Genomic DNA, 19573 nt, shown 5'->3' on the forward strand with positions numbered 1-19573 from the left:
TAGTAAGTGTAGGGATTCTTGGATGTCAAAGCTGTGCCTGATTTATTCTACTCAATTTAATGCTAGCTACTTTGGTTAAATTCCCCTCATTATTATTAAGAGCTACACAAATTAGAATATTTATTTTATTCTTTTTTGCTTTAAGAAAATATTCAAATCATGGAAACAGTGAGATTGTACGAGCGTTAATAACAACGTGATTTTATCTGGAGGTTCTCAGCCATAACTCTGAAGTCATTCATCAAGACAAGCTAATTGCCTTTTGCACGCCTTCTAATTCCCAAAAGGTTACAAAGAACAGTGGCTCATTAACCCTTGCTTTATATTTCACTTGCTCACTAATTGTACCCAATTTCCTTTAAACATGGGCTCCAAGCGCCGCATGATTTACATTCCAGTTGGAAGGCTGCTCTCACTCTTTCCCATGACCATCTGTGGTACATGGTACAATACTAAAGTGGAACCTGTAGCTAAGATATGTCAATGACGCCAAGTTCACTCATGGGTTAATTTTATCTTTAGCTGCAGAAACTCTGTAATCAATTTAAGATTAAGTGGAAAGAAAATAAACAATTGGTCTTGTGCAGCACATGCCAATTCATACAGAACCAAAGTCCCCATACCATTGAAAATGACTTCAGACAAATTGAAAGGATCGGGGAAATCTTTGGAGCAAAATCAGCGAAGAGGCCATTATTTTAGGATATTTCAAGCCTGGTCTTGTCTCACTTAGAATCTCTCCAAGTATCCATTAGGAAATTGGCCAATCACAGCTCTTTATTTTTGCCAATTTCAGATTGTACTGGAAATAGCAGCTTATTAAATGTTCAGGATAGCAGGGAACTTCTTCGCTAGGGAGCGGGTCCCACCCTGACTCCAGGGAGCGGGTCCCACCCTGACTCCAGGGAGCGGGTCCCACCCTGACTCCAGGGAACGGGTCCCACCCTGCGCTAGGGAGCGGGTCCCACCCTGACTCCAGGGAGCGGGTCCCACCCTGACTCCAGGGAGCGGGTCCCACCCTGACTCCAGGGAACGGGTCCCACCCTGCGCTAGGGAGCGGGTCCCACCCTGACTCCAGGGAGCTGGTCCCACCCTGCGCTAGGGAACGGGTCCCACCCTGACTCCAGGGAGTGGATGCCGTCCTGCATCAGGAAGCGGGTCCCATCCTGTACCAGTCCAAGTTCTGGAAAGCCGTAATATCACAGTGCCCCGTGCAGAAATTGCTGAGCTGCTGTCGAATCCAGTTAGAGGGAGAAACTGGGGGAGGGGGGTGATGATGAGGACATCTTTTACTGAAGAACAGAATTGCCAATTCCTCCTTTAACCAGAATGATCCTGACACAATGGCTGATGGGAATAGGTGATGGTTATTCAGCTCCAGGTGTTTGTTCTGCTATTTGATTTGGTGATGGCTGATCTGTATTTTAACTTGATCCACAATTGGCTTTTGTAACCTTTAATATCTTTACCCACAAATATTCATCAATCTCAATTTTTTATTTCCTATTGACTTCCAGTCTCAGCAGCTTTTTGGGGAGACAGTTGCAGATTTCCATTAATCTTTCTGGATTTCCATTAGTCTTTGTGCTTGCTGTCATCACCTCTAGGTAGTCTAGCTCTAGTTTTAATTTATTCATACATGGGATGTGGGTGTTGCTGACTCGACCAGCATTTTTATTGCCCATCCCTAATTTCTCCTTCGGGGGTGATAGTGAGCCACCTTCTTGAACCCCTGTAGTGTAGGTACAACCATAGTGCTGCTAGGAAGAGGGATCCCAGACTTTGACCCAGTGACAATGCCACCTTTCTCTCAGTTTCCCACAAGGGAAGAGTTTCTTTCCATCTTCCCAATAAATTCTTTTAAACTCCTCAATAAGATTATCCCTGAATCTTCCACAAGCAAGGTAATATAAGCCTAATTTGTTCAATCTTCCCTCATAACTTAACCTTATTAGCCCTGATATTAATCTGGTGTTTTTGTGCTGCACTTTTGCCAAGGTCAGTATCTTCTCCCTGAGGTATGGTGCCTAGAACTGAACAGTTATTCCAGGTGGGGTCTAGAGTTTGGTGTAATGTAACATCATTCCCACCCCTTTGTAATCCAAACCACCTTGAGATAAAAGCTGACATTCTATATGTTTTGTACCTGTACACTACCTTTCAGTGATTTCTGTACACTGGCTCCTAAATCTCAGTTCCTAGTTCCTCATTATTTCCTGATTGATCTTTTTAACATTCTAACTGAATGACCTCACATTTTCTCACACGGAACCTTCCATGGGGCCATTTTGTCCCATTTGTTGAATCTATCAATCTTCCTTTGCAACTTTCCATCTACACAAATGTTGTAATTGAACTCAGAAACAAGATTCACTATTCCTTCATGCAATCCATTTCTAAATATAGTGAGCGGCTGTGACCTCAGTGCTGGTGCTTGAGGGTCAGCCCTTGTCAATTAGAGTACATGCCCATTTACGTTGCTGTCTGCCTCTGGCCTCCTATTCAGGGTCAATTCAGGTGTTACCACATCAGAGGGTTTGAATTGGATTTTACTGAATAATTTGCAGCAATGATGCACATTTTAAAAATGTCTTTTGGGATATCTGTTGGTAAGAGAACACAACTGGTTTGTATGGAGCTTTTAGCTCAATGATCATAATCCTCATACAGTTCATTCACCCTGCATATTCTGTAAGCCATCAGCTTACTCCATCAATACAGCAGGGAGTGGGAAAGAAGAGAGACAAACAAGAGAAGCGACCTGAGCTATTTTTATTAATTTGAAGAAACCAGAAAGAATAAGATGATTAACATTGCATCTTCAATCGTCCATGGAGACTATGACTGATAATATTACAGATATCGCTCTGGCTGAGCACCTTGGAATGTTAAATGTGCTATATAACTGCAACTTGTCAATGGGAAATCAAAATGACAGTACTTTCAAGCTATTGGAAAGCCATGTTTCACAGTTACAATGTGCACAATGACATACAGCAATGGTATACAGTGGTACGTGCTGCCTCATTTTGCATTGGGACAGTGGTGTCACCCCTCCTGCCCCACCCCCACCCTTTGGTTTTTCATTGATCTCCTTGGGGTTGACCCAAGTTTCTAAACAAGTGGAAAAGTGAAAGCTCAGCCTAATTGGGAACGGTTCCCTGGGATGGTAACCAGCATCGTTACAATAGACTTTCTGATAACACTGATGATTGTTTAATGAGTTTGATATGCAAATATTGAGCCTCTATCCTGAGAGAAGCAGAATGGCAGGGGCCTCGTGACAGTCAGAATAGTAATAAGGGACTGGGTCAGAAACAAGCCTCTAGCAAGGAGTTTTGACAGAGCAGCTGACTGCGATACAAAGTTCAAAGTAAATGAAGTGAAATCCACCATGAGATATGAGCACACTCAAATATCGGTATTCCTCTATCCTCTGTTCGAACAAAGATAGGATTGCAATTGCAGGTTAACATACAAACAACACTGACAAAGTGATTTCTGACTAATTTTTGAAATCAGTGTAGACGTTCACGGGAACAAAAGCAAAGACACAAACTGCTTAAATTTTGACTTAAAACACGGCACTTTTAAAATGAAACTGTGTTTGGGGAAACGCACACAACCCAAATAAGAGGAAAAAAAGCAGCAACATCATGCTAACTTCTGAAATAATATAAAGGATCAACTGCACAATAAAACTAGAACGTCACTTTCAAACAGTCAAGAAAAAGTAATCTGATGTTAAAACCAGATTTCTTGTTTCTGCAGCTGAAGGTTTAGTGTATATCCCTGTTAATGTATATTAAAGACGAGAAGAGTGTTGACTTCTTTTTACACTCTTTTTGTTAAGGATCATTCAGTAATTGTGCGTTTAACTTGTATTTGAGGAGCAGAGATTCCTTGTTCTGTTTGGGAAGCAACCAGTAGTTGTGCAAAGAACAGTAACCGATAACATTGCAGAATGAACAATCCCCTTTTGTGTTTGCTTTTACAGTGACATTTATAAACAGACTTGTGAGGTTTTGAGAAGTGTTCCAAGCCTGTGATTTGTGGTTACTGTTTGTAATGCCCCCAGTCATTGCCCAGTTTGCCAGTTTGGGCAAAGTCTGTCACTAACTTGGCAATCAATGGTCAGCGAGCTCTTTCAAACTTTAGAAAATAAAGCTTAAAGGAAAATCTCAATGGATCTTGCTAGACTCCGAACAATCCCATCCTTTTTAATATTGGAGCGCTGTAATCATCAGGCCATCCATTGGTTCATTGCTGCCATGGCCTGGGAACTGGGTAGGCAGGAAATCTCTCAGTCCTCAGCAGCTGGGAGCACAGAATGGGCAATCCCTGCTCCGAGGAGGGAATAGCCACAAGGAGCAAAGGTTATCACAGAACTCCCCAACCAGAAATCTGACCAGAGGTGTCTCAACTCTCCATCTGGGTGAAAAGTCAGAAAAAAAACTTACAAATTGATTTGTTTTATCCATGTTTTAGAACATGATGTCCAAGAAAGAGGGCCAAGTTTAACTGGATTTAATTAGATTCAGTTAGGGAAAGCAGAACTTTTTCAAAGCTCTGAAGATGGTCAAATTCACACAGTGAATACATGAGGTTTTTAAAAATGTGAACTTTAAATCAGAGCATTGCTGGAACACAATTTAAATAATTCTTTATTCAAGACAGGCACTGAATGAAACCTCAGCAGGTCTGGTGTCAGAAGTAATGGCACCTTCACTTCATTCAGATGCTCAATTCATCACTGATTTTGTCTGTGAAATATTGGCCTCAGTCTGGTTCTGACACACATTCTGCTGTAAAAAATTAACAAAGGAAGGAAATTGCATTTCTGTAGCACCTTGCATTGTCTTGGGACACCTCAATGCTTCTCAGTGAATTAAGTGTCATCACTGATACTGTGCAGGAAATGATATACAAATAAGTGGGCTTTGGATTTTCAGCTCACTCTGAAAGGTTGAATGTGTCCGATCGCTTCTGACCTTCCACTTTCTTCCTAAGATTGGTATCCAATCCCATTATCAACAGCTGCCTCCTGATACTCAAGTTCACCTTCTGTATAATGAAGTGATCCAAGTGTGACTTATATCCATTCATTCCTCAATCATGCAAGAATCAAATCTGATAAGATGATATGACACAGAGTAGCAGCAAACACTGACATTTATCACGACAGCATACATCATCGCCTCATCTCCCTTGGGTGGCGTTTATTGTACAGTTTATCCAATGCTTGCATTTTGTTAATAAATGCGGAGGCCACAAATCACCTGGCTGCCCAGCCAGCATGAATTCTGAAATCATCTGCACTCCTAACCTGGTACATCTCCAATGGTTCACATAACCTGTGGTTTTTTTAAGTAGGTGGCTTATTTCGGACTGATCTCTTCCCAAGTAGCTTGGGTTATGCTGACATATCTTTCCAATACAGACCCATTCATAGTGCTGGTATTTGACAAACATAATGATGTTAGCATATTTTACTGTCACTGTGCATGCCACAGATGCACTGAAGGGGAAGGGAATCCAGTACAAGAGAAGGAAAGGACTAGAAGGATATGTTTAAAGCTTATTTATTAGTGTCACAAGTAGGCTTACATTCACACTGCGATGAAGTCACTGTGAAAATCCCCTAGTCGCCACACTCTGGTGCCTGTTCAGATATACTGAGGGAGAATTTAGCATGGCTAATGTGCCAAACCAGCACGTATTTTGGACTGTGGGAGGAAATCAGAGCACCCAGAGGAAACCCACACAGACATGGGGAGAATGTGCAGACTCTTCACAGGCAGTGACCCAAGCTGGGAATCAAACCTAGGTCCTTGGCGCTGTGAGGCAGCAATGCTAACCACTGCTACCATGCCACCCCATCAATGAGGTGAGATTAAGTACATGGGCAGGCCCCTATATAGGCCAGTTGAACCAAATAGACTATTTCAATGTAATTAAGAAAAGTGTACACATCTCAACCAAGATACTGATTCAAGAATTCATCATCAGCTCTGTTGAATGATCACAATTGAAATAATAGAAGTAATTTGGTTTAATTTTAATCTTTTCGATCCAGCCCTGGGAATAATGTACAGAAACGCTATCACAAGAGAAATTTATAATCTTCCAGGCCACAAGTCTTTCCATCGCAGTTTCCAAACATTCTCCTGAAAGGTTAAATATCGCTCTTTACCTTGTCTTTGACACAGCACATACAGTGCTCCCTCATTTACTCACTGCACTGACGTGTCAGCCTAGATTAAGTACTCAAATTTTAGACTGTGGCTTGAATTCGCAAGTGCCTGGTCAGGGGCACAAGTGGTTTCAGATGAACTAAACCAACACTGTCAAAATCCCAATGATATTAATGAAAGACAACACATCACACGCGGAACAGCCTTCCTCATGAGTAACATAAAGGAGTTAGTCAATGGTTCAATGACCTATTCATAGAATGTGCATCTGCTCTGTGTGTTACAGTTGGATAGGGACCTGTGTAATAATGAGTGAAGTTCTAGTTGGATGCAGTGACCTTTCTCAGCTGAACAATGTGAAAGAACATGTAGTAACTCTTGAAAGTGCCGAGGGCAGCTGTCACTATCGTGTTCATTTCAGCAATAATTGCTGTTAACTCATTGGAGAAGATGCAGTGATGAGCTCTGCATGTGTTGGTCCCTAGAACTTGTCTTTGATGGGGAGTTATGTTTGGTTAGGTGCTTAGATTGTCACATATGTTTTTTTGCAAGTCAGCCCCATATATGTGAACTGCCTCTGCATCTTAGTTACCCAGGATATGTTTAGCCCTAGTCACAGTGGGGATACCTGAGTGAGCAAACAGCCTTCAGATGAAGACAACTGACCATCTCATCTGCCCTTACCCATAGCCAGCTATTTCTTGAATGACTGTCCTGATCTTCCCAATTCCTGGCATGCCTCTCTGGTTGTCATGTTCAATGTGAAGGTATAGTTCTCTATTTCAATCCCAAACCTACCCTTTACACCCAGAAACCTGTCTGTTTTTTGAAAGCATTGTTCAGCTTTTACTATCTGTACCTTGTTCAGAGGTAATTTGATAAAGTTAAGTTTAAGTTTATTTATTAGTGTCACAAATAGGTTTACATTAACACTGCAATGAAGTTACTGTGAAAATCCCCTAGTCGCCCACACTCCAGCATCTATTCAGGTACACTGAGGGAGAATTTAGCATAGTCAATGCACCTAATCAGCATGTCTTTCTGACCGTGGGAAGAAACTCATGCAGACACAGTGAGAACGTGCAGACTCTGCACAGACAGTGACCTAAGCAGGAAATCGAACATGCGTTCCTGGCTCTGTGAGGCAGCCGTGCTAACCACTGTGCCGCACTTATTCAGATGAGAGGATTCTGGGAAGTTCACCTATATTACTCAGTCCAGTGTGCCTCTAACAAACTCCTTCCTTCAGTCTCTTTCTGAGGCTAAACAAAATCTCATACTCAGCTTGTTTCCCTTTCTGCCAATGTGTGGGAACAGCCTGAGGAAAACACTTTTCCAGAGGGATTCGATTTGGGAATGTGTGTACAAATGAGCATTGCAATGTCACACAGTATTCAGGCTCATGGGATCTCAACCGGAGGGATCAATAGGAACCTTGGGATCTGCCAAAAGTGACCCATTCAGCTGTCTCCCACTCACTACATGTTGGTAAACGTGTGACTGAGCACCATCATCTGATTCAGCCAAGGGCTGTGAGTGAATGCTATGCTTCACCCAGACAGACAGCTGCTCCAAACTACAAGACACCGTTACACTCCTCATACAAATCCTCACCTGGGCCACAGCAACAGCAGCCAGTTTCAATCACTTTTTAAAAATTTATTTATGGGAATGCGAGCATCGCTGGTTAGGTCAGCATTTACTGACCATCCCTCATTGCCCTTGGGAAGGTGGTGGGGAGCTGCCTTCTTGAATTACTGCAGTCCGTGTACAACTAATTATTGCATAAAATACTTAAGTTATAGGACTTCCAAGGAACCTCTGTAACCTCAGAGGGGAGAGATCGGCACCTCTCCTGGGCTGCTTCTATTCTCTGAACAAGTCCTGTTTGTTCAGTGAATGCGGCATGCAGTGATTGGCTGCCCATGGTGTGACTGCTTTCTCACACTCCCTTTAATCAATAGCATTTCTATTATGAGATTAATAATAAACTTTATCATGGACAATGAAATAACCTGATCTAACCAGGGTTTTCAAAGCTCATCATTTCCATCTTCGGCTCACAATCTGTAATTGTATCTCTCTCCCCCATAAAACTCTCTCAAAGTATTATTCCTCAGGATGGTTGAGGTTGGTTCTGGTCAGGACTTAACTCTCAGTGCAGTTTAATGGAGTTTCTGGATCTTCTCCAATGGATCGCTATCTGGTCCTCTTCAAAGGCCAAGCCTTTTATTTGTTTCACATGAAGGGGATTGGAAGCAAGCAAGTTCTACCCAACATGCCTGATATTTTTATCTTATTCTGTGACCATGGTCCTCAATTCCTCTGGTATTTAAGTTTATTTTTTATATTTATTAGTTATAAGTAGGCTTACATTAACACTGTAAAGAAGTTACTGTGAAAATCCCCTAGTTGCCACACTCCGGCACCTACTCAGATACACTGAGGGAGAATTTAGCACAGTCAATACACCCAACCAGCACATCTTGTGGATTGTGGAAGGAAACCGGAGCACCCGGAGGAAACCCATGCAGACAAGCGGAGAACATACAGAGTAGGTATAGAGGAGATGTCAGGAGTAAGTTCTTCACTCAGAGGGTGGTGGGTGAATGGAATCGGCTGCCGGCGGTGGTGGTGGAGGCAAATTCAATAGGGTCTTTTAACAGACTTCTGGATGAGTACCTGGAACTTAATAGGATTGAGAATTATGGGTAAGTCTAGTAGGTAGCGATGTGATCGGCGCAACTTGTGGGCCGAAGGGTCTGTTTGTGCTGTAGTTTTTCTATGTTCTAACGTGCAGACTCCACACAGACAGTGATCTGAGCCGGGACTGAACCCAGTAGCCACTGTGCCACCCGCAACGTTGCGCATTCTCAGAATTTGTTTCCTCCGTTACAACAGTAACTACATTGTTGACTACAGCCACTCCTTCAGTGGCTGCAAAGCACATTGGGATATCCTGAATTTGTGAAAGGCACTATATAAATGCAAGTCTTCCTTCCTTTGTTTGTTTCCATAACTGTACCAAACTAGTTGTGCAGTTTATTCTGGAATACATTTGTAGCACATTGCAGGAATAACTGACATTACCTGGAATGGGACTTGCAGTCAGAATCTATTTATGTTAACCAGATATAGCGTTATGAGAAAGGACATGACCCACTTTCTGACTCTGCAAAATCACTTGAATCAAAAGCCACAACCTCACAAATAGCTGTCAGTTTAGTTCCACAACAAGTCAAAACCGGGAATTTAAGTGGTAGCAGCAACTCAACATCGAACACCCACCCTATTTTGTCGATTCAAAACTCATATCCCATCTAAATCCAAACCAAATCCGATCTTAATGCCTTTCATTTCCTGGAGTTTACGATGTTGGGTCATTCTGAATGCTTCAGTCTGTATTGGTACATACCTGCCGCTTGAATTAAGGGAGGGATCGAATAGAACAGAGATGGCACGAGTCAAACAGAGGGCCTAATTCTTGGGGTGATTAAATAACGCGTTCACATCATCTACAATGCTGAGATATATGGGTTTTAATAACAATCAGCTTTGGAACATAGGCAGTGGCTCGCCTGCTGTGTTTTCCTGCTGCCAAGTAGATTTGGACTCATGGTTTGGTCTTAAGATGAAATTGAAAACAACCTGAATCTCGTGGATTCAGTCAGGTCAGACAGAATATGTTGGCATGGAGAGAGAAGACATTGCAGAAACTGATCTCCCGCACCCACACTGAGCCCCAGTTCAGGATGTTGGGCTGTTTACGATCAACACCCATAATGTCCATTCTCCCCACACCTCGCCCTCTGTAAGGACTGACTAGCCTGATTGTGGGTTGATGCCACGTTAGAATTGTGCTTTTATCTCACTGACAGAACAAAGAGTGCCCCATTGTCAGAGCAACAAGTGGGGGGGGTGAAGGGGAGGCAGGAGATGTGCTGGAGGAGGGTGGAAGAGTGTCAGGCAGGAAGGGCCAACACTGATCACCTTCCTGCTGATTCCTGTAGAGGCTCTTTAATTAGATGAGCCTGTAATTAGCCAGTTAAATACTGAGTTGACACATTGTTTACTTTGTATTTTCAGGCCAGAAATAATGAATCGTTCATTTCCTGGTTGGAGCAGATTAACTGTTGTAAATATTGGTTAATTGCCAAAGATGTCTCTTACCTTGCGTTTGATAGTTCATTCTCCCTCACAGTCCAGGAGAGAAATCTAGAAAAATCCAAACATTGCAAAACACAACACACCCAGCAATTTCCACCCTATTTACACACATACTAACATGCACGCACATGTTAACACGCGCACGTTAACACACACACGCCACACTAACACGCACACCACACGAGCATGCATGCGCACATTAACACACACACCACGCTAACACGCAAGCGCATGCTAACACGCACACGCACACTAACACACGCACACACATACACACTAACACACATGCATGTGCACTCATACTCACACGCAAGCTCTCTCACACACACACACACAAAACAGTTCAGAGTGTCATTCTGAATCAGGCTTTTTCCATCTAGCAGATCTTTGGGTTAGAGATACCCAGTGATAATCTGGGGCTGCTGGAGGGGGTAACCGCTTCTTTCATATAGCCACAAATACTCAATAAATGCTTTATCTTTATGCTTTTTTGAAATGGGTTTCATTTAATTTCTGCTTGGTTAAGAGAGACAGAGAATAGCTTAGTACAGGGTTCTTGCTGCTTCACATGGGGAGGGATGAGAGAAAGGGGGTGGGGGATAGAAACCGTAAATCAGAGTTTGATTTCTATAAACACATCAGCTTGCTGTCATCAGCAACACTGGAAATTTCCCAGGGTGGACCTTTCACATCGAATCAAAGACAGTAGGAAAATAAATGATGGAGAAATAGAAACTTTTTTCTCCCCCAAGAAACTCGTCTGATTAATGCTTCAAACTGACAAATAGTTCAGGTAAACAGTGCCAGCAGACAGACAGATCAAAGCTGCCACTATTTCTGTCAGACAAGGTTATAATAAATTCAATTTGAATACTCACGAGTCTAAATAATTTCTCTCTCATCCCTGTAGCCAATCTTATCAAATCAAGTAATCTTGTCATTAGAACAATAATTACTTATATTAAGGCTGCTGTGGTCACAGTTCTCATTTAGATGTGTAACTGGCTGAGACAAGCTTGTATTTATATGACACATTATGATGTCTCTTAGCAAACACTACAAAGCATTACACCTGATAGCCAATTGCTTCAAAGCTCAGCTGAACGCACAGCAAGATCCCTCACACAGCAATGAGACAACCAGTAACTCTGTTCCTTTTCGTCACCTTGGCAAAATACTTCTGGCTGCCACACTGGAACAGGCAGACAAGAGCCTCAGGAAAGTTCCTCAAAGTTCCTCCAACAATTCAACGCTCCCCTCTTCCATTTGGGAGGTTTGCAATTGTTCACGTACTGGCCTGAATATAGACAGCAAAATCTGGGCAAAGAATCTCTGTTATTTGCAGTAAATGTCTTCACCACGGACCCCTCTGCAGTCAGCATCAAACAAAATAAACCTCTCCTGGATCTGGATGTGTTGTTGCATCTATTGATAAATACATTTCTTGTTTTAAATACTATGAAGGAAATATCTCATGGGTGGGTGATGTGAGTTTAGATTACGTTTTATACTCGCAAGAATTAAAACTGCTACCAGCACGAGTATGATCTTTTTATTTCCACCCCACCAGATTTCCACTCTGGAGAAGTGTGATCAGGACAAAAGGTGCAAGATAGTTGAAGCACTGCGTGTAGCCAGTCTCCTGGTGGGAACAAGAGGCGCCTGCTGGGAGTTAACCATTAGTACAGTGAGTCACCACATTCCTTGGCAATGAAAGCAGCACTTACCACCCAAAATAACAAGCATTTCAGAGAAGGAAAACGGATCAATCCCACGTTGGGTTGGGGCCACTCGCTCAGCATAGGCACAACTGTATGACACACAGAATCATTGAAAGTGCAAGTCCTTGTTCAATTTATCTAGTATGCAGCTTCAAGGATCTAGCTGATAATTAATTTTGCATATACATATAAGAGTACTCTCTATACCTCATTTTGTTATTAATAACAGTATATATTGCACTTGAACACAGCAGTACATGTTTGACACAGAATTGATTATATCTAGCAACTTATAAATCCGCAAGGACCTGGGCAATATACAACTCGTAAACACCTGTAATGAGATAAATTATCCATATACACACTATGTACGTACTTACAGCTATGATTAATTTAAAAATCTGAATGTACTGTGGTGTCACTGAGCGAGAGGAGTGATTACAGTGCAACAAGCTTACTTTGACACTTCCATTATAAATATGGATAATGGAAATATAACAATAAGGATAAGCATTTATGACTTCCAAAAGGAGACTAAGTTTATATTTCCACGTCCTGGTTCAATAACCCCTGTCTTCTAATCCAGTCTGAGTTGAAGACTACATACTTGGTCTCAACTCTGCATTGATGGGTATCACACACAAACACAGGGACATAACAAGTTAGAATTGATACCATTCACATTTTTACCAACTGCTATTTACATACTCATACAGTTTCAGTTGTCAAGTAACGACCTTTAAAGTCTAGATGGACCTTTGCAGGATCTCTCATCATATACTCCAGCTTCCCTGTATATTTTTAGACAAGAATTTAACTTACAGGAAAGTCCATGGTATCTTTAATAGATACTTAAGAAGATGCAGAAAGGCGAGGGAAGTGAGATCAGCATAGGCAAGTTGTGATGTAAAGCTAGCACAGACTTAAGGACTGACTGATCCCCCGTCAATGCTGGCATTTCGCACTTTACAATAACGTTTTTGCATTCTGAATCTGATGCTTGAATCCAGTGTATTTAACTAAACTGAATTTAAATAACATTTTACACCGCTGATGGTTTACAAATATGATCTATTCCAGCAAAATATTTTCAGATGTATAAATAGGGAGTGGGGAAAATCAATTGCAACGAGATAGATTTCGCTGCAGTCATGAGGTGAGTTGTATCAGGTTGGGGCGGCGGTGGTGCAGGACATGACTTCATGCAAAGTGCTGGCGCCAATGAAAAGGAGGCAATATCTATTTACACCGAAAGGAGCTCTGATTACTGGCTGGAACCTGCCGCTATTTGTTTGATACATCAACATCTGAAAGAGATTTCACATGAAAATAATGAAGAGGAAATCTCACCTCAGCATGCACCAGCACACAACTCAGCACATGTTCAAAATTGAAGATATGTATATTATCATGGAGTATAGCTCTGAAACAGCGTGACAAATTCCCACCATATGTGTGAAATCTTGCATGGAACTGCAGGACAATTTGAAAGGTCTGGTTTAATGGGAATTGTAGATTTTTAAGAAATTGGGCTGTAGTTTGGGGCTGAGGCCACCGGTTTCATGTGGTTTCTGTGAGCAGGACTTGTCTGTAATCTTATTTTCTATCAGCTATGATGAATGAACGCGGAATACCAGAATCACAAGCTCAATATTTCAGGAAATGAGTGAGTGGAGGAGCAATCAGGGAACTGCAAAATACCACTAAGATCATTATCATGCCAACAAAGTTAAGTATGGATTTTTTTGGTTTTTAGACTTAACAACTGCAAATAACCTTGGCCCTTCCTGAAATCACTGCAGCATCATCTGATGATGTGAATGAGACAAACCTTCTCTCTGCCTTCAGAACCGGTGTACATGAACGCTGTGCCTGGGATGTAGCATGCCAAGATCATGGCACAGCAATATGGTTCCAAAGTCAGATATAGTTTGCCCAGCACATCAGTAATCTTGGAAAATCAGTATGGGATCTTTAAATTCCCACACCATCTGTTTGGATAACCTTTGTGCAAGGCTGTCAAATTAATGCAGAGCTCTGTTCTGTGCACTTGTGTCTATTGGGAACTGGACTGCAAGACTGTCTAAAAGATTCAGTGAAGATCATTAAAAGCCATAGAGGCTGGCAAAGAAAAACTTCATCCAATGATTCTTGCTTTAATTCAAACCCAGATCTATCAGGGTGGAAGGTCAATGCTGTGACCTGTGCATCATTTATGTATGGCACTGGAAGTATATATTATCTTGATGGTGAATTACCAATTACATTTTTTGACAAGTGGCTTTTGCACAGCAACTGTTAGACTGAAGAACCTGCATGCACAATAATTATGGGGATGAGAAACACAATAATGCCTTTCCACTAAGCAATCTTAATATTGTATCTCTCCCAGTCTACAGACGGAAGAGTTGTCATTTGGAATGTGCTGAGTGACAGTTCAATTGGAAAAGACTATAGTCATTCTTTCTAACATCTTCACTGACATTCTGGAAATCTATCTCCAAGCACAAATACTCTCTCATTCTTTTTATATTCATGCATTGCCTGTTCTTTCTCTGAATAGCAATAGGCTTTTGGAGAAACTGCAGCAAGTATGATTCCTGTACCAGGCATTGTAATGCAGAGTTTTATTTTATTACTTATTTTAGAAATCTAACCTTCCAGAATTTTAACTTAAGTATCTTCCTAAGCTGATCGTTCTAAACAGACAAAAATGTTAAACCTAACCTGGCCTTTCTAGGTTAGTCTGACCAGCTTCCTTTAAAGCTCTTTCAGTATTGTCTTCCCAATCACAAGATGTTCATGCAGGCCACCTAAAATGTAGGACAATGGTATCATTCAACAATTTATACAACATTTGCTTTAAAGAAATTCTACCCACCATACCACCACTAACCGTTCACCTAAATGATTCATGTCCAGGTCATTACAGATTCATAAACTGCTGTACAGCTCATTCTTCCACCACCCCACCCTGACCAAAACATTCCTGCTTTTGATCCAAATCTGCCACACCTGTAGCTTTATATTCGTCCAAATTAAAAGGCAGCACATTGCAAATATAAACTGTCTTGGCAGTCTGCAAATGGCCAAGTCTTTGACAGTACATCAGTCAGGTTTGCAGGAACTGTCTTTTGGGTTCAGGTCAATAATGAGTGAAGTAAATGGGGCCAAATTGTCAACAGTTGCCAGTTCTGAATCCTGCAGTATAAATTGCAATGGGAAAATGTTTAATACCAGGTTTCAGTCAACCCTGGAAGTTGCAGTTTGATTAACTGGACACATGCATCTTTGGTTGAGGAAGGCGTGAATGCCGGACAGAGGTTGTCGATTTCTCTGGTTGGGAAGTGTGACCCTGAACCTTTTGCAAACGGTCTTCTCGAAGCCACTGCTTTTTCTGAAGCTTGTTGGAAGGTAAGGTCTCAAACTGGGATTCAACCTGGTGATCGCTGGGTTCAACATGCTGTGTCTCCTTAGCAAGTGACCCAGGATTCACTGAAGACACCGTAGTCTTAATGTTTAAAATTGGTGATGACAGAGATGGTAGTAATTTAGATTTTCTCTTTTGCTGCTCGTCTCTTTGTGTTGGAAGTTTGATAGGTAGTGGTAATTGGAGTTGATGGTTGCATTCCTTTTGATCTCGAGTAGATTGTTGTACTGAGCTTTCTCCAGGGAAATATTCTGCGTGAGAACCTGCAGTACCATTCTTCCTGGATTTGGAGAGTGGAGAAGGCTTCATAGCTGAATTCTGTATCTTGGATTTGACACTTGGATCCTTAGAAGATGGACACTGTCTAAAAGCAAACCTCGGCCGATAGTATTTATTTGTAAATTGCTCTGTAAATATTGAAGAGCTTGCTAAACTAGTTTGCTGCACTGAAACCTGACTGTGTCCATGTTCCTTAGGGGTAACATTGACATTCTGTCTGGTCTTCTTGTAGACAGGGTACTCTTGGACAGGCCTTTCATTCGAGTCCTCAATCTTCTGTGGGATGGCTGAAGGGAAGCTGGGTTTATCCAAATCTGTCTCTGACAAAACAGCAGCATTTATATTTTGGCTGATTTGACAGTAACTCTCACATGACGCGTTCTCTATACACCTACTGTGGTCCTCGGTAGGGACTGGTTTTGCTATTTTTCCCATGTCGCGTTCGTTGGAGCTGAAGTTGTGGTTGGAAGGCTGTAGTACTGGAGGCTGTTGGAAGAAAAAGCATTTTAGAACATATTCATCGCATTTTGCTTCTGCAGAGAGCAAGTACGGGTCATGCTGGCTTGCTGTGCATTTTGAGACACCATGCAGGAATAAGACAGGGAGTTTGAGAGAAGCATATGACACAAATGCCGGATGAAGCTGGAACAGTCAACCTGAGGAACTATAATGAAATCCTGAAGCAGTTCACAGAGGGACAATTAGAGCTATTGGACAATTGGATTTGGTAACTGTTGAATGCTAAGGAAGCACACAGAATGGATAATAGAATGTGTTTTAAATATCTGGTAACATACAAGACTTGCTGTCAGTAACATCCATCACAAATTAAAATGCTTCAAATGATTCAAGAGAAATGAGAAATAAAATTCTTACTCTTTAAGTATGTTGTATTATTGGACCAAGAATCCAGCGTATGCGTTCAATCTCCAGCCTAGCAGCTAGACTATTGGGATTTGGTTTTTAAACAATTTAGAAATAAAAACGGGGCTGGGATTTTCCATCCCCGCCAGCAGTGGGCATCGTCACATGTGGGATGAGAAAGCCCAGAGTGGCTAGATGTCAATTGGCTTTCTGCTGATCTCCACATTTCCAGTTCCCACTGCTGACTCCAGGTTTCAATAAGAGAGACCATGAATCTGGTGGACTGTCAATAAAATCAAACCGGTTCCTTAATCCCTGTCCTTACCCAATCTGGCCTGTACCTGAACCCAGTCTCCACAATAATATGGTTACTTTAATAAGCCACTCATTGGTTGCATCAAACCAGGGCAATGGTGGCAGCTCACCAATATCTACTCAGGACAAGAGAGAGGCTATGAATGCCAGACTCACTTGGGATGCCCACAGCAAATGATCATTCTTGCAAATCTCCTGTGGCATTGCTCTGGGAAAGTCAAACATTACAATTCTTTCCTATACTGTGAAGATTGCCAAAGCATGCAGCGCAGTGCATGTTAATGCAACATGTTTAATTATCTGCTATTTAAAGGCCACAAAATCTAGTTGGTAGAAATGAGCATTGCCAGTGGTCTAATTGCTTCCCATCAGGGGAATCTGTAGATCAGCACAGGCTTGTAAATTTGTAGCCCCAGGTCAGGAGAAGTTAGTATCAAATAAATAATGTCACTTTCTTTTTATACCTTGACACCACAGAAGCCGTGATTCAAATCCTTTCGTTATGTAACGTATGGCATTTTTGGATGCTTTATCCAGTGTTATGTGAAAGATCATTTGAATTTCAAGGCATGTTAATGTCTGACAATGTGGCACTTGCATAGAGGAACATTTCAGAATGACAAGACAGAGACTGGGATGAGGACAGACCCTGGGTTCACAGTGTCCCAGAAACACAATGGAGTCGAGTAATTCTATTGTGCAAGCAAATAACTTTAACAAAATGGGCTCAGTAATTGCTGACCCAGGAGTCAGACAGAGTACACAAGACTCCAGTAACTCTGAGTATATTGCAGCCTCTTCTCATTTGGCCTTACTAGTCTGTTTTTGCTGGTTTATAGCAGCTTAATGAGTTGGCTGCATTGCTTCTTTGACTAAAATTTGCAATTTACACAGGACTTAACTCCACTTGTCTCCTGGATTATGATATTGAAGTATTGGAACGGTTTTTATGTATTAAAAATACTTCATGATGCAGATCACAACAGATAACTTGGATTCATTCAATAAAAGCTCCAGTGAAAGGCATTTTCTGCCGTGTAGCATTTGTCACACTCTATAGACTGCACTTCCAATTTCATCTTGGAAAGACACAGCAGGACTGACAGCATCTGTCAAGAGAAGAGATAGGTTAATGTTTCTGGTCTAAGGCTTTTTCAGAACTCACAAAGGGCTAAAGCTGAAACATTAACCTATCTTTTCACTGTAGAGGCCACCTGGCAGCTTGCTGGATATTTCCAGCAGTTTGCAGTTTTGATTCAGAGTTCCGGTATTTATAGTTCTTTGTACATCAGCTTCTGGTATTTTGGTGCATAACTAGGGTTGATGTTGTTAAGGTGAAAATGCCAAGGCAGCACAGGGCTGTGAACATTGAATTATTTCTGATTGACTGCCTGATGGTCTTGCTCATTCTGTTGTAACAGAGTCACCCATGGTACAACAGGAGGGCTGAATAATAGATTATGGTTTTGTCTATCCTGAAGGATTTATTACAGTTACACTTCAGACATCATCTATGCCACAACGTCAGAGAAATTGGAATAATTTTAATATCCGTATTTTAATCTTGCACATCAGTGGAGAAAGACGGAATAAAGATGTAAAAGAAGCATGGTATTCAATCTACAGCCCATATATACAGACAAACTCAACCAATTGTGCAAAAAAGATTACTACTGGTCACTGCAAAGTTGTTAAATTAGCTATTTCCAGCTTGACTCTGCGACCACATCTAGCAAAAACATTGGCCTTGATAATCTGTCAAAATACAAGGATTCTGCTCTCCAGACAGACAGTTCCCCTCCTCTGAGAGCCTGTTTCTCCACGATATGCCTCCAACTCCGCACCTTCTGCAAGTGTATCAAACTTGGAATGAAAGCTCCTGCCCACGCTTTGACCATTCACGAATCTAATCGCTTTTCTTTCACAATGCTGCCCAGCGACAATGGATGAGGCGAGTTCATTGACCAATAGGCAGTACTAAAAATGATTTCATTGGCCCTGCCAAGGCTCAATCTTGTCTCACTGCATCCGAGTGCAGAAGGTAAGGGGGCATGGAGTTGGGGGTAGGGTGTTAGCGTGGATAGAGGATTGGTTGTCAAATAGGAGGCAGAGAGTGGGGGTTAATGGGTGCTATTCGGATTGGCGGTTGGTGACTAGTGGAGTGCCCCAGGGGTCGGTGCTGGGGCCTCAGCTATTTACCATTTATATAGATGATCTGGAGGAGGGAACTGAGTGTAGGGTGTCGAAATTTGCTGATGACACCAAGATTGGTGGAACGGCAAATTGTGCGGAGGGTGTGGAGAGTCTGCAGAAGGATCTAGATAGGCTGGGCGAATGGGCCAGGAACTGGCAAATGGAATTTAATGTTGGCAAGTGCGAGGTGGTCCACTTTGGTAGGAATAATGGTAGGAAGGACTATTACTTACGTGGCGAAAAACTGCAACAGGCGACGGTGCAGGGGGCCCTCGGGGTCCTTGTGCATGAGTCGCAAAAACCCAGCCTGCAGGTGCAGCAGGTGGTCAGGAAGGCAAATGGGATGCTGGCCTTCATAGCGAGGGGGATTGAATATAAAAGCAGGGAGGTCTTGCTGCAGCTGTATAGGG

The 19573-nt window shown here is 42.0% G+C and overlaps 1 protein-coding gene across 3 annotated transcripts in view; it reads right to left on the reverse strand.

The window, feature by feature from the left end:
- Positions 1-2769: 2769 nt before the first annotated feature.
- Positions 2770-19573, reverse strand: part of ccser2a (coiled-coil serine-rich protein 2a) — a 670411-nt gene continuing 653607 nt past the window's right edge. For 2 of the 3 annotated variants that reach the window (XM_080215929.1, XM_080215928.1), the window contains one exon: positions 2770-16277. In XM_080215929.1, the coding sequence (XP_080072055.1) occupies positions 15354-16277 (924 nt within the window). In that variant the 3' untranslated portion in view covers positions 2770-15353. The remainder of the gene's footprint in view (positions 16278-19573) is intronic. The other variant, XM_080215930.1, reaches the window with a different exon arrangement.

This window comes from Carcharhinus amblyrhynchos, chromosome 31 (genome assembly GCF_965287045.1).
Source record: "Carcharhinus amblyrhynchos chromosome 31, sCarAmb.v2.hapA, whole genome shotgun sequence".
NCBI lineage: Eukaryota > Metazoa > Chordata > Chondrichthyes > Carcharhiniformes > Carcharhinidae > Carcharhinus > Carcharhinus amblyrhynchos.